General features: G+C 35.8%; 1 protein-coding gene across 3 annotated transcripts in view; it reads right to left on the bottom strand.

Moving 5' to 3' along the window:
- CDK14 (cyclin dependent kinase 14) overlaps positions 1–14765 on the bottom strand; it is a 513369-nt gene that overhangs the window by 144578 nt on the left and 354026 nt on the right. For all 3 annotated transcript variants that reach the window (XM_030307919.1, XM_030307920.1, XM_030307921.1), the window contains one exon: positions 7102–7195. In XM_030307919.1, the coding sequence (XP_030163779.1) occupies positions 7102–7195 (94 nt within the window). The remainder of the gene's footprint in view (positions 1–7101; positions 7196–14765) is intronic.

Here is a 14765-nt window from a genome sequence, read left to right as displayed (position 1 = left end):
GCAAAGGAAATAGTCAACAAAACTAAAAGGCAACCAATGGAATGGGAGAAGATATTTGCAAATGACATATCAGATAAAGGGTTTGTATCTGAAATCTATGAAGAACTTATCAAACTCAACACCCAAAAACAAATAATGCAATGAAGAAACAGGCAAAAGACATGAATAGACACTTCTCCAAAGAAGACATCCAGATGTCTAACAGACACATGAAAACATGCTCAGTATCACTTTTCCTCAGAAAAATACAAATCCAAATCACAATGAGACACCATCTCACACCTGACAGAGTGGCTAAAATTAACAACACAGGAAACAACAGATGTTGATGAGGATGCGGAGAAAGAGGAACACTTTTGTGCTATTTGTGGGAATGCAACAATATCCTTCCGATGTGACTTTCTGGAAGCTGTTCAAATGTAGCCCATATGACAGTACTTTCGAGGTGAGCAGGGACTGTGTCTTACCACCGCCCATAGGCACAGTGCCTGGCACAGAATAGGTGGCTAATAATCCTTGCTGAAAGAAGAACTGAATGGGATAATAATATGTGATGCTTAGTGTAGCATAAAAAGTGCAAGCAAATTCCTTAGTAACAGGGCAGTGCGTTAGTACATTTGGGCACATTTATAAGATATTGCAGTATAATTAAAATAGTATTTTCAAATACATATTAATGGCTTGGAAACTGCACACTATTTAATGTGAAAATAAAGAGAAGTTGGATACAAAACCCATAAATTTATTATTAACCTAATAGTGAAAACCTAGAAAAGAAAATACAAAAATGCTTAATACTGCTTATCTTTGGATAGTGATTTTCATTTAATTTCATACTGTTTTTTAATTTTTCTAACTGCTTTAGTTTGTATAAACTTAACACTGTGAAAAAGATTGCAGCCACTGATAATGCCTATTGATAAGGCTTGGAAGAAACATGTACAAATTAAAAGAAGCATTTGTTCCAAGGTGGAGGTTTTATAATTTATCTCTTCCACTTTGTTTTTCTAAAATTGACTTTAAAAATTATTATTTAATATTTTCAATATCCTCAGCCCCAACCTATATTGCTTAGTTCTCTACTTCTGTAAGTGTTTATACAGCTTGAGTTTAATCATCATATCATACTGTATTAATTTTCCTAAAATGTCATTTTAACATTATTACTCTGGTTAAAAAAAATTATATTATCTCCTTATTACTTCATAGATAAAAATAGGGTAAAAGTCCTCAATCTATCAAAGTTCAGTGTTGAACATCCAATTTCACCTTCCACCATACAGGACAGACTCCTACTGTCCCCACTGCACTTTTATACAATTACCTGATGTCCCCTGTCTCCCTTATTCCACTTCAAATCTTATCCTCTATTCAATGCTTGACAAAAATTTTCTTAGCAATTTTCTCTTTAAACACCCACAGCCCTTATGCGTAATCCTGTAATTCCATGCATTTTTTTGTAATTAAGAAAGGTTAGATCTGTAAGACATTGTTGAAATCAGTTAGTTCAACTTCTCCCTTTACAGATGCAGAAACAACACTCCAATTAGAAAAGGTGACTTATTCAGGGATGGAAAACAACAATTAGGATTAGCACCCAATATTTAACATTTCGAGTTCAGTATCTTAACTAGTAGTACAGGATCTGCCCCTGTTACTGGGTCTCCCTTCAGCTGACCAGCTGCTGAGCAATTGTTCATGACTTTATTCTTAAAAATATGTCTTGCCTGCCCACCTTGATTGTCATCAATTTCCCCAGGGCAGACACCATGGTGTACAATTCCTTTACATCTCCATTGTGTCTAGTGCTGCAAAGTGAGTGCTGAAGAAGTATGCCAGAAGTGACCTCAAGCAAATCCAATAATGGTGCTGATGATACAATCTGTGATCCCAACAGTCCATCTTAACAGTGTGGCTCCTACATCTCTTCGGATGGGAACAGCCATCAAAAGTAATGGCCACCAGTTTTCTCTTACTTTCTATATGGCTGTTCTAGCCAGTCCAGAAGTCACAGGGTTATCGTTCTAGCTAAGATCCTGGAAACAGAGCCAGGATGGGGAAACAAGGACTGGAACTGAATCTAAAGACTTCATTTCTACAGTTAGTCCCCTGCCAAACACAGAGGCTTAAGGAAGATTTTGACTCAAAAGCCAGGCTGGTAAATCATTTTTAAAGTTTCAAGTGGCTCTTTTTACACACACACACACACACACACACACACACACACACACGCACTTTTAAATTCTGAATGGCATATGTATGAGGAAGAGGAACATTTTAGCAACTGTACCAATCAATTAATGCACAACAGGTTAACAAACAACTGGTGAAGAAATTTCATTGCAAGCCAGAAGACCTAGAAAATGGGGAAAGGTGACCTCCTCAGGGTTATCAACATTCAAAGGCAGGGAGATCAAGCGCAGGTCTCCACAACAAACTCATGCCAGCTTCTGTCATGGCTGCTGTACATTGGGCCACAAGCCACACAAACCCAGAGGCGTCTGTCAAAGGTCCCAGGCAGCTGTGCAAGCATTCCCTGCCATTTGTTCAGCTGCTGTGAAGTGAGTGAGCCGCATATTCCCAGGGTTCCACCAAGTGGATTTCTTTTTCAATTCAGAACAATGTGATTAGAATACAAATTTTTTTTATTAGTTCTGATTTTGTCACTCTGAATATAGATTTACCAGGATGAATACATCTACTGCTTATTTTTGCAGCTAATGGAGGTGAATAGAATACATCATGCTGCACTAAAAAGTAGGTAATGCTGAGGAAATGAATATAAATCACTCTTTTCACCTAACAGAAGAGTTACTGCTTAGAGAAGTAGGTGCCCATTCACCTGGCAATTCAAAATGTCTTGAATACAATTTGTCTAACCTCCATCACTTCCCTTCTTTCTTGCATATGAGCACCACAATTTCAAGGAAAATGATTTAATGGTGAAATCTCAGATTGTAGCATAGCCAGCTCACCTAATATATATCAATATAGTTATTATGTTGCAGAAATAAACTCAATGGACTTGTTAAAAATGTGAACTGCTCCTTTCCACTGAAGGAGGGAAAGAGAAAAACAAGAAAAATAAAACCTTCAGAAGAGAAATATAAGGGCTTTACTGGCTGATCTTTGTTGCCTTTCATATTTGTTATAAAGACTCAGTGTGTGGGAGTTAATTATATTAGTTATCTTGGGTAATAAGCTATTAATTGTGTTCTTCAAAGTTATCAACCACCTTTCTATACACAGTTCACAGGCGAATGAATGGATTTAATCCCTGTAGTAAAATACAAAACAAACCAAATAATCCCATGTTTCATGACTTCTCAAAGTTGATTATCTCTTTGGCCATGCTTTACCAGAGGCCAGATATACAACTGCCACTTTAGAAAAGAGTCTCCGGCAATTTATATGAGAAGCCTGTGAAAGTGGATTTAATCGCCCTTTAACAGTAATTCTGATTCAGACCAGACATAAAAGATCACCAAAGAAAAGCATTTTTTCCCAGTGATTCAACCATACTGGGTGAGCAAAATTTCTTCTTCCAATGACTGCACAACTCCCAAGAGAGTCTTCTTGTTTCATGGGACATAGAGCTAACTTTTGCAAATTTAAACAATTTGGTAGAGGAACTAAGTATTTAAGATGGTAACATTTACTGTCACAAGAAGTTTATAGATTCTTTTCTTTTTGGTCATATCTGATTCTTCTGAGTAAAACATAGTATTATTTAATTCTAAAGCAGCAATTGTATATAGATAATGATCTTTATCTCCTAATTACCAAAGGGACGTTTCACTTGTTAAAAACATTACATATGTAAAAAAAAAACTGGAGTAAATGAAGAAATTATTAGCATCAATCATGATGTTTATCTGCATTTAAAGGGTCTCTGTGCTCTAACAAAAGCAAATCGTTTATAGTACCAATATTCCTATGGGAAATCTTCAATGATTTATTTCTTTGACTTATTAAAAGCCTAGTCATAGCTCAAAGGTCTCTGAATACCCATAAAATTAGGAAATTATTGCCATAAAATTAAAAGAAATAGCAAAATCTGCAAACAGGAAGCAATCCAACAAGATAGTACCTATTAGAAATCACTGCATTATAAAAATAATATATAAAAATGAAAACTTTGACTAAGCTATAGCAATAAACAATGCTCTTATGAAACTCATTGTTTGGTTCTATTGCTATAGCATACATCTCATCTATATAACCATTTTCTTTTCTTTCAAATTCATCCTGAAATAATGTATACACGAAGATATTTCTTTCTATGTGATTCTCTTTTGAAGTTAACAAGGTTATATAAGCATTACTCAATAATTATCAGACAGTGAACAGTTAGGTTGAATGTAAAGTTTAGGAAATTAATCTCAGAATATAATTAAGTGGTATTATTGTTATAGTTGAGCTTCAAATAAATTAAAAGGCTAAATATTTGAAGATATGTTTTAGCATAAAAATCTATATGATCAAGCCATAACCCATTAATATTCCCTCTCCTACTATTTTTCTCAATGATAAAAAATAAACAAATTTATTATGTTTTTAAGAAAATAGTTCTGGAAAATTCTTTAAAATACTTGAATGAAAACAAAAGCTTAAGTAGAAAATAGGAAAAGAAAATATTTATAAAAACTGTACCTTTATGCAAAGGACCACAAAATATTAATAAATAAATACAATTTATTCTTAGATGGGAAAGCTCCATTTTATATATTTTTGTCCTAATCTACAGTCTCAGTACAGCCTAGGTCAACTCAGTAAGAGATATTCTTAGGGACAGAGAGAATGAAGTGTTTCGCGACTTTAGATGAAAGGATCAAAGTTTAAGAATAGTCAATAAATTTATGAAAATTAAATGTTATTGAATTAAGGACTTTGAATTCTAATAATTATTTTTAACTAAGAGGATCACTATGCACGGATGTATCTGGCAGCACCAAGCTACTAATACGGGACTGATTAAGCAAATAATGTCTCATCCACACAATGAAACAGTCCTTTCTCATTAAGAATGATAAATTTCAAGATTCATTTTTCAATGAAAGGTGTTAATTACATATTGTTAAGTGAAAAAATAAAGTTACAAAAAGTATATAAAATATGATTCAATTTTTCTTAATGTGTAGAAATGGAGGTTACATATAAAAACACTGCATGTAGTTTTCTCTGCTTCATAGGACAAAGGGTGATTTTTCATCTTTTATACTTTCTGGTATTGGAAATTTTCTGTACAAAGATGCATTATTTTTATAATCATAAGACATTACTTAAACATTCTGTGTGGGAATTTATGGATAAAAAATAATTAAGTAAAACTTAAAGGAAAGTGGATACAGAGAGCTTCTGGGAGAAGAAATCAATATGGCAACACCTAGAAGGTTTTTATATTAGAGACTCTGATATTTGTCCATCTGCTATAATTTACAGGATCTTCTGGGATATGGGATACAGCATGGAGGAATCACTTGTGCTTTGATTTCCAAGTTTCCATTGTCCATTGTTTCTATTCATTTTACTGCTGATGTCAAGGTGAACACAGTAGTGATGGAGTCTCAGTTCATGTCACTGCACCTTCCTGGGTCCTTATACTTAATATGAAAGCTGAATTTAATGCTGCATTTGCATAACTAAATGAATAAGTACATCTCTTGGTATGGTCCATACTGAAATTTGCCCCAGTGAGTTCATACAGGAGTTTTATTAAAGAAGGGAAAAGTATGATAATGTGATTGACTGCTACAATGCACATAGCTTGCATCCTTCTAGCAGAGCCCTTAATTTGCCTAGTTCTGATTCCATGTTTTAAATAATAGGTTTATATGAATATTAGCTAATGTGGAAGTTCTACTGAATAAAAATATTCAGTATAAAATGATTCAATAAAAATAATAATTTATGGGGTATTAGTTATGTGCCAGGCATAGCTCTAAAAGCATTTTATGTGTATAAATCCATTATTCCCCAAAACAACCTATGAGGTGAGTGCTATTATTAGCCTTCATTTCTCCCAAGGAAAACTACGGCTCAGATAACTACATCCTTGCCCAAGATGATAAACCCAGAGCAGGTGATAAACTCAGATCATCTGGCACCAGAACACATTTTATTTTCTCTTTATGCAGATTTTTAAAAATTGAAATGCTTTGCATTTGAGAACAGTTTTAGGTTTATAGGAAAGTTGAAAAATGGTAGAGAATTCCTGTATACCCCTCACCACTCTCCTATACTGTTACAAACCTTAAATTAAATGGTGCATTTGTCACAACTAAATGTATGCTGATGTTTACTAAACTGCACACTTTACCTGGATTTCACTAGTTTTCCCTACGGTTCTTTCTCTGTTCCAGGATTCCATTCAGGATACCACGTGACATTGAGTTGTCATGTCTCCCTAGCCTCCTCTGGGCTATGACAATTTCTTAGACTTTGTTTTTGATGACCTTGACAGTGTTGAGGAATACCAGTCAGGAATTTTGTAGAATGTCCCTCAATTTGGGTTTGTGTGATGTGTTTTTCGTGATTAGACTGGGGTTACTGTTTTGAGAGGAAGGCCACAGAGCTGAAGTGGCATTCTCAGCACATTATATCAAAGGTATGTGCTACCAGCATGACTAATCTTTGATGATGCTAGCCTTAAAGATCTGGCTAAGGTAATTTGCCAGTTCTCCATTTTAAAGTTACTCCCCTTTTTCCATGCTCCATTTGACAGAAAAAAAGTTACCAATCAAAGCCCACATTTAAGTGGGTAGGGATGGGATGGAGTTAAGCTCCATCTATACAAATTGGGGGGGCATCTATATAAATTGCTGAAGTTCTTCTGCTAGAGCCCTCAATTTTAACCAACTATTCTATGTTGCTGCTGACTTCCTATTGTTTCCTACCATTCTGGCATATTATTCATGTGCAGTAGTTTAAAAACACAACACTTACCTAATTTCCTGCTTTTTCAAAGCAAATATATATTAGAATTAAATGTGACAACCAATAAACTTGTTTAAAATTATTTTCCACTATCACTGTATAATTTGTCATGAAGGGATGAATTAGAAACCATTTTTTCTCAGCAGCACTCTGTAAAGAACTTACCAGAAATATTCGTTCAAGTTGATCCTGAATGTCTTTCATTCCTGGAAAAGCAGCAACTCCTTGGATCATTTCAACAAAGATGCAGCCAACACCCCTAAAGAGAGAAGAAAGCATTGTACAAAAACTCCAACGTATTCTGGAAAATTAAATCTGGGATTAGAACATCTACTCCAGGAGAAACAATGAATAAATAACATTCTTTTTTTTTTTAAATATAATTTATTGTCAAGTTGGCTACCATGCAGTGTATACAGTGTACTCTTGGTTTTGGGGGTAGATTCCGTGATTCATTGCCTACATACAACTCTCAGTGCTCATCCCAACAAGTGCCCTCCTCAGCGCCCATCACCCATTTTCCCGTCTCCCCTGCCCCCCATCAACCCTCAGTTTGTTCTCTGTATTTAAGAGTCTCTTATGGTTTGCCTCCCTCTCTCTCTGTTTGTAACTATTTTTTCCCCTTCCCTTCCCTCATGGTCTTCTGTTAAGTTTCTCAAGTTCCACATGCGAATGAAAACATGTATCTGTCTGTCTTTCTCTGACTGACTTATTTCACATTGCTGACAATGGCAGGATTTCATACTTTCTCATTTTAACAAAAGCCAAATTATGGAAAGAGCCTAAATGTCCATCAACTGATGAATGGATAAAGATGTGGTTTATGTATACAGTGGAATAACATTCTTTAATGAGTACAAAGGGCTGCGCCACATCCATCTAAATCCTACATGTTTCCTTTCCCTCCATGTCTATTGCCCTGAAAGGTCTCAAATCTCTAAACAGATGCAACTACCCTGGGCTCAGACAATCATGGCAACCAGTAAAATATAATGCTTCGTGGCTCCACCTTATTTACAGGAAACCATCAAGAAACTCCTTAGCCTAATATAGAAAGCTGCCAGTCTTTTTCGAATATCCTTTTCCAACCCCATTTCATGAATTCATAATATATTGTCCTCTCTAGCTGTCCAAGGGTTCTCAAACCTCTTTTTGCATCAAAATTATCTGGGAGGAACTTTTAAAAACTGCATATGATCGAAACACAAACAGCAGGGGCGCCTGGGTGGCGCAGTCGGTTAAGCGTCCGACTTCAGCCAGGTCACGATCTCGCGGTCCGTGAGTTCGAGCCCCGCGTCGGGCTCTGGGCTGATGGCTCAGAGCCTGGAGCCTGTTTCCCATTCTGTGTCTCTCTCTCTCTCTGCCCCTCCCCCGTTCATGCTCTGTCTCTCTCTGTCCCAAAAATAAATAAACGTTGAAAAAAAATTTTTTTTAAAAAATAAAAAAAAAAAAAAAGAAACACAAACAGCAGAGATCCTGTTTCAATCAGTCTAGGTTGGATCCCAGGTGTTGACTCAGGCTGCTTGGGTGATTCAGGGTAGCTACCGTGAGTTTCCCTGAGCTGGACTGATCTGCCCATGGGCCAAGAATAAACCTATACAGCTTGACCCAAACTACTTCACTACCCACAACTCCTTCCTTCATTTATTTGTTCTTAACATATAAATCTAATTCAGTATAACTCTAATAAAGACACCAGGGTTTGGTCACAAAGCTTACAATTAAAGCTGTCATAAAATGCAATGTGTTCAAACTCTCCTACAGGAATAATTACCAGGTAAGAAAATATATGAAACATCCACCCATGTTCATATATCCTTTAATTCTTTTCAACTCAAAATTTCCAAATTTATGCTGCAGATGTGTGATTTCTCCACCACAAATCAAAATAAGATTTTAAGCAGAATTGAAGATTCTTTGTAACTATGATTATGGAGGGACAACTTTTTTTAAGTTTATTTATTTCAAGAGAGTGTGTGAGAACATGGGTTGGGGAGGGTAGAGAGGGAGAGGGAGAGAGAGAATCCCAAGCAAGCTCCATCCATGCCGTTAGCGCAGAACCCGGTACAGGGCTCCATCTCATGAACTGTGAGATCATGACCTGAGTCAAAATCAAGAGTTGGATGCTTAACTGACTGAGCCACCCAGGTGCTCCTGGAGGGACAACTTTTTAAGGTTGGAGGTCAAATAATTTGGGAGTTCTTAATTTGAAAAAGAATACATTATGAATAAAAAAGTAAGTACAAAAGCAAACTCCAAAGGAGAAAATAAATCAAAAGAAATCACAAATTTTTAAAAGCTAACAAATATGACAATGTCAAATTCAGAAAAGTAACATATTTATGAACTGACATGTGTCTCTAATAAATTTCTTTCTCCAATTCTAGCTGCATAATCTTTGATTACGTCTTTTAGGGCAATTCGATAATATCATTTTCTATAAATGGTGACCAAACCCTTGTGTCTTTAACTTATTTCAGATCCCCTAGAAGTTACGGACAAGGGACCTACTTCTCTATAATGGCTGCAGTTATCACAGTTGTATACAATGTACTGAAGTAAAGAATTAATACATTTGCAGAAATCTCTTCTCTATTATAGCACATAATTTCTATCTGAATTAAACACTGACAGTAAATAGAGTTAAAATGACTAAAAACAAATAAATGTTTTTTTTAAATATCATAAAAGTAATTCCATTTAAATAGTAAAGAATTAATTATAAAATCAGTGTTCCACACAGATTGGGTTTAACACAAGTTGTTTTCACTTAAGATTTGAGACACAACATCCATATTGAGAATTGTTTTATTAGCATGTTAAAATGCAATGATATTCTTATAAATATCAGGGCTTCAACATCTTAGGTCTCAGATTTCAATTTAGTGGTTTTCCAAATGTTTATGCCAATAATTCTTTTCTAAGACTATTGACCTACATTTCTACTGTCTTCTTATTCACATTTACATAAAGTATCTTGGTTCTTAAATAGCTACCAGCACTTTCCTTTTTTTTTTTTTTTTTTTAACATTCAGAATATACTCTGTATTCACTACTATTTGGCTTTAGTCTTTCCCAGCATAAGCTGCAACTCTGAGCATGTGGACCCTCAACAGGAGCCACAGCTGCGCCCACTGTGTACCCCGCTAAGCTGGCTGGTGAGGTAACCATTATACACACTTACAGAAATGCCTTTATCACTACTTGTGTTGGTCCATAGCATCTCCATAATATGATACTTAGAACAATTAAGAGATAAATCTAGCTGCAATTTTACTTAGGTGGAATATGATGATATAGCATTTCCATAGGCTCTTATCTGCTTAGCCGGTGGAGGGACATGGACTATCACTTCTAATGGATGTTTCTGACGACATCACTTGCCAAAGATGTGTGAGAGCATACTAATAAGCCTGAGAGAATTATACTTAAAGGATTTATAAAAGGAGATAGAATGCACAAGAAAATTAAAAAGTAGAAGTGTCAAACATATCAACATATTAGAGCATAGCAAAATACTTAATTATTGGAGCTGTCTTATTGCCAAACAGCAATAGAAGCCCTTCAGTATAATATGAAGGGATTATTGCCTGATTTACCTCCCCCAACTCTTTCTACCCTCCATTACCCTACATGCTCTCTCTTGATGGAGTAAGTTGACTGCCATGAGGTTTACTGAGAAAGAATTTAACCACTTAAGTTCTATACTTATGACATATAATCTTATTTCAGGAAATGTCTCCTTTAACTTGTTGCTTTTTTCAACAATTTGAATAATTATGTAATTATCACCCACACAGTCTAAATTTTTCAAGAATAAGAACTGGTCACAAAGCTTACAATTAAAGCTGTCATAAAATGCAGTGTGTTCAAACTCTCATACAGGATTAGTTACCAGGTAAGATAATATATGAAACACCCACCCATGCTCATATATCCTTTAATTCTTTTCAACTCAAAATTTCCAAAGTTAATTTATGCTGCAGATGTGTGATTTCTTCACCACAAATCAAAATAAGATTTCAAGCAGAATTGAAAATTCTTTGTAATTATGACTAGGAGGGACTTTTATTTGTTTTGTTTTGTTTTTTTGAGAGAGAATGACAGCATGGGTCGGGGAGGGGCAGACAGAGAGAGGGAGAAGAGAATCCTAAGCAGGCTCCACACTGTTAGCTCAGAGCCGGATGCAGGGCTCGATCTAAGGAACTGTGAGATCATGACCTGAGCTAAAATCAAGAGTTGGATGCTTAACCGACTGAGCCACCCAGGTGCTCCTGGAGGGACAATTTTTTAAGGTTGAAGGTCAAACAATTTGGGAGTCCTTAATTTGAAAAAGAATACAATATTATGAATAAAAAATTAAGTACAAAAGTGAACTCTGAATGAGAAAATAAATCAAAAGAAATCACAAATATTTAAAAGCTAACAAATATGACAAATAATGTTAAATTCAGAAAAACATAACATATTAAATGACACACCTCCCTAATAAATTTCTTTCCAATTCTGGCTGCATAATCTTTGATTACTTCTTCTAGGATAATTCGATAACATCATTTTGTATAAAGAGAATACAGAGATAACTTAATCTTTCCTCTACCATAATGATGACTTTCTTTTCTGACAGTATAGAAAAGTTTTCTTTTTTTTCAGCTTAACTTCTAATTGGCAGAGTCACGTAAACTTTTAGGACTGTTGTCAATTTGGGGAAAACTATCAAGTTCCCTTCAAGTATGTCTATATACTATAAACACAAAAATTCTACAACATTCTACATAATTCCCATGATAAATATCAAAGGAGCACAGGAGGATATATTCAGCCCAATGTGGAGAGCGAGGAAGAACTTGCACTCCTGAAGTCTTATTAGACTAGAAGAGGGGACCCTGGTGGGTTAGGGCTGATGGCACAGTAGTGGGAATGGGGCATTCCAGCAGAGAAAACAGGACCCGATACATGAAGAATCTTCAGGGAGCCAAATGCTGTTCAGATGGCTAGGCTTAGAAAATGGAAGAGAAAGTTAAAAGAGAGCAGAATTCCATACACTAGGCTAAGAACTCTGTCTACTATTCTTAGGCTAGGACTCAACTTTTTTCTGCATCTTAGGATTCATGATGGATGAAGCTCACCAACTGGATATATAAGTAAAAATCCAGATTACAGGCAGATTGGGAGATAAAACAGTCTTGAGGACAGAAGCAACTACAACCATTGGTTGTAAAGCCACCTCATTCTTTTCCACTCATGGCAGCCAATGAATGAGACTAGCGGTGGTATAAGCCCTCTCTCTACTGGGCAGTGAGGGGTCACATACAATAATGAAGAGGCACCCACAAACTACAGACCACAAGCCAAATCGTGCTCAGTGCCTGTTTTTATAACAGCCTATAAGCTAAGAATGGCTTCTGCATTTTTAAGTGGTTGAAAAAAAATCAAAAGAAGAATATTTGGTGATATATGAACATTACACAAAATTCAAATTTCAGTGTTCAGAAATAAGGTTTTATTAGAACCCTACCGCACACTGATTTATGTGTTGTCTATGCTGCCTTCTCAATCTCACAACAGAGTTGAAAACCTGCTACACATGCCCTGAAAAGCCAGATATGTACTATCTGATCCTTCACAGACAAAGTTTACCAAACCCTGATTTATGTTACACTTCACTTAACTAAAAGCATACTTATAAATAGAAGAAATCACCTTCATCAGTTATGCAGAAAAAAATAAGAGAAATTATATATTATGATAATTTGTGAAAAAGTTAATAAAAAATAAAAGTTAATAAAGAAATAATAGAAAAAGTTAATAATAGAAATAAAAAAATAATAATAGAAAGCTCTCGAATATGATCTCGTTTTTCACTATTTTCCTCAGCAGTTTTCCTGTGGTAGATATGCTTTAAATGCTTCCACGCATTTTGCCAAAACTCTGGTAGATTATTAAAACGTAATTGAAGATGGATATTTTAATCTTAAAATATTTTTTTCCATCTTACAGTATTTTTAACTGAGAAATAAACTGGGAGCAAATGTGTAGGGTGGTTTTTAATAACAGTGCTTATACAACCAGTTCCACAAAAACTTCTCAAAATAGAGGGTTTGGTGAGTTGATCTGAATAATGGGTAGGTTGGAAGGAGAATTTACTTTTATGAACTTTTTTTAGAAGTTTTTGTTTTGTCCAAATTTTATTGCATGGAAGTACTATCTTTTATTTTTCTAAACATTAGGAAATTTTACCTGATAAATGAAAATAAATATGATATAAATATAAGGTTGCTGCGTTCTGAAATGATTTCAAGCTATTTCCTTTTCATCTTCCCTCTCTCTATCCACATCTAACATCGTGTCCCTGTGTTGATAAAAGGAGAGGAATTAGATTTTTAAAATCATATCTTGAGGTTTTTCTACCTTACAACTAAGAACGGAGATTTGTGACAGTGAAGTCCCCACATGTTCAACAATTTCACATCACACCTCTATCCATGAGATTTCTCCTGTCCAGTCATGTTTCTCTGCTGTCTGTTCCTGAAACACGCCGTCCTCCTCCTCACTTCAGGGTCTGTGTGTGAGCTCTTGTTCCCTCCTCCCAGGATGCATTTCCCCTCTCTCTATGCATGGAGAAGTGCTTCTTGTTAGTTAGGGCTCAGCTCAAATGGCTCCTTTCACAGATGTCTTTCGCAGCCACCATATGTAAGGCAGGTTTCCCCTTACTGCCGAGGTCCCATGTTTGTTTCCTTCATAACATTCAAAGGATGTTAACTTGTCTTTGCACATGGCAAGATTATGGCACAGCATAGCCTATACATTTGAGTATGTGCATAGAGGACAGCAACCCACACAGGTCACACTATCACCTTCAGGGGAGATCTGTTCCTTCTCACACAGACTTCCTAATTGCAAGTCAGGAGGCCTCTACTCTAGATGGAAGACCAAGACTGGGGACAAAGTTGTGTTCATTGTCTTGCTCCCAGAGTAAGAGCAGAATGTCAGCACACAGTAAGGGCTCAAAACTATTTGTTGACTGAATAAATCAAAAGCAATGCAACCCTTCCTCCTCTCCCCCTACTCCTGAGTAAGAGCTGAACTTAGCAACCTGCTTCCAAAGATAGGGTATGGAAGTGGGGATGGGAGATAGATAATGAATTTGGAGAAAAACGGCCAACAGGGAAGTGGATAATGACAAGGGAGAAAAACAGCAAAGAAGACCTTGACAATGTAATCAAGGTTAACATCATCAGTGGTAAGTCTTGTTGATAGCGAGTACCCTTGATGTGATGTGATGTGATGAGAATATCACTTCACCTCTGTCTTTCTTGCCATTAGATGAACCCAAATTGAGGGTCATTCTACAAAATGCCTGACTGGTACTTCTCAAAACTGTCAAGGTCATGAAAAACAAAGAAAATCTGATAAACTATTATAACATTTGACAACTACATGTAATGTGGTAACCAGGATGGGATCCTAAAATACAAAAAACAGGGTGCCTGGCTGGCTCAGTTGGAAGAGCATGTGATTCTCGACCTCTGGGTTGTGAGTTCAAGCTCCATGTTGTGTACAGAGGTTACTTAAATGAATAAACTTAAAAAAAAAACTCACTAAATACAAAAAAGAAATTAAGGAAAAACTAGTGAAGTCAAAACAAAGGTCTTTAGTTAACAGCAATGTAACATCGTGGGTTAGCCAGTTGAGACAAATATGCTATATGTACATTTAGTAATAATGCATATAGTACATATAGTAATAATGTAAGACTTTAACAATAGGGGAAACCAGGTGAGGAGTATATAGGGATTCTCTTATTTTCTATAAACCTAAAATTATTC

This window comes from Lynx canadensis, chromosome A2 (assembly GCF_007474595.2).
Source record: "Lynx canadensis isolate LIC74 chromosome A2, mLynCan4.pri.v2, whole genome shotgun sequence".
Lineage (NCBI taxonomy): Eukaryota > Metazoa > Chordata > Mammalia > Carnivora > Felidae > Lynx > Lynx canadensis.
Note: the sequence above shows the minus strand (reverse complement) of the source record. Positions and strands in the feature narration are given on the sequence as shown.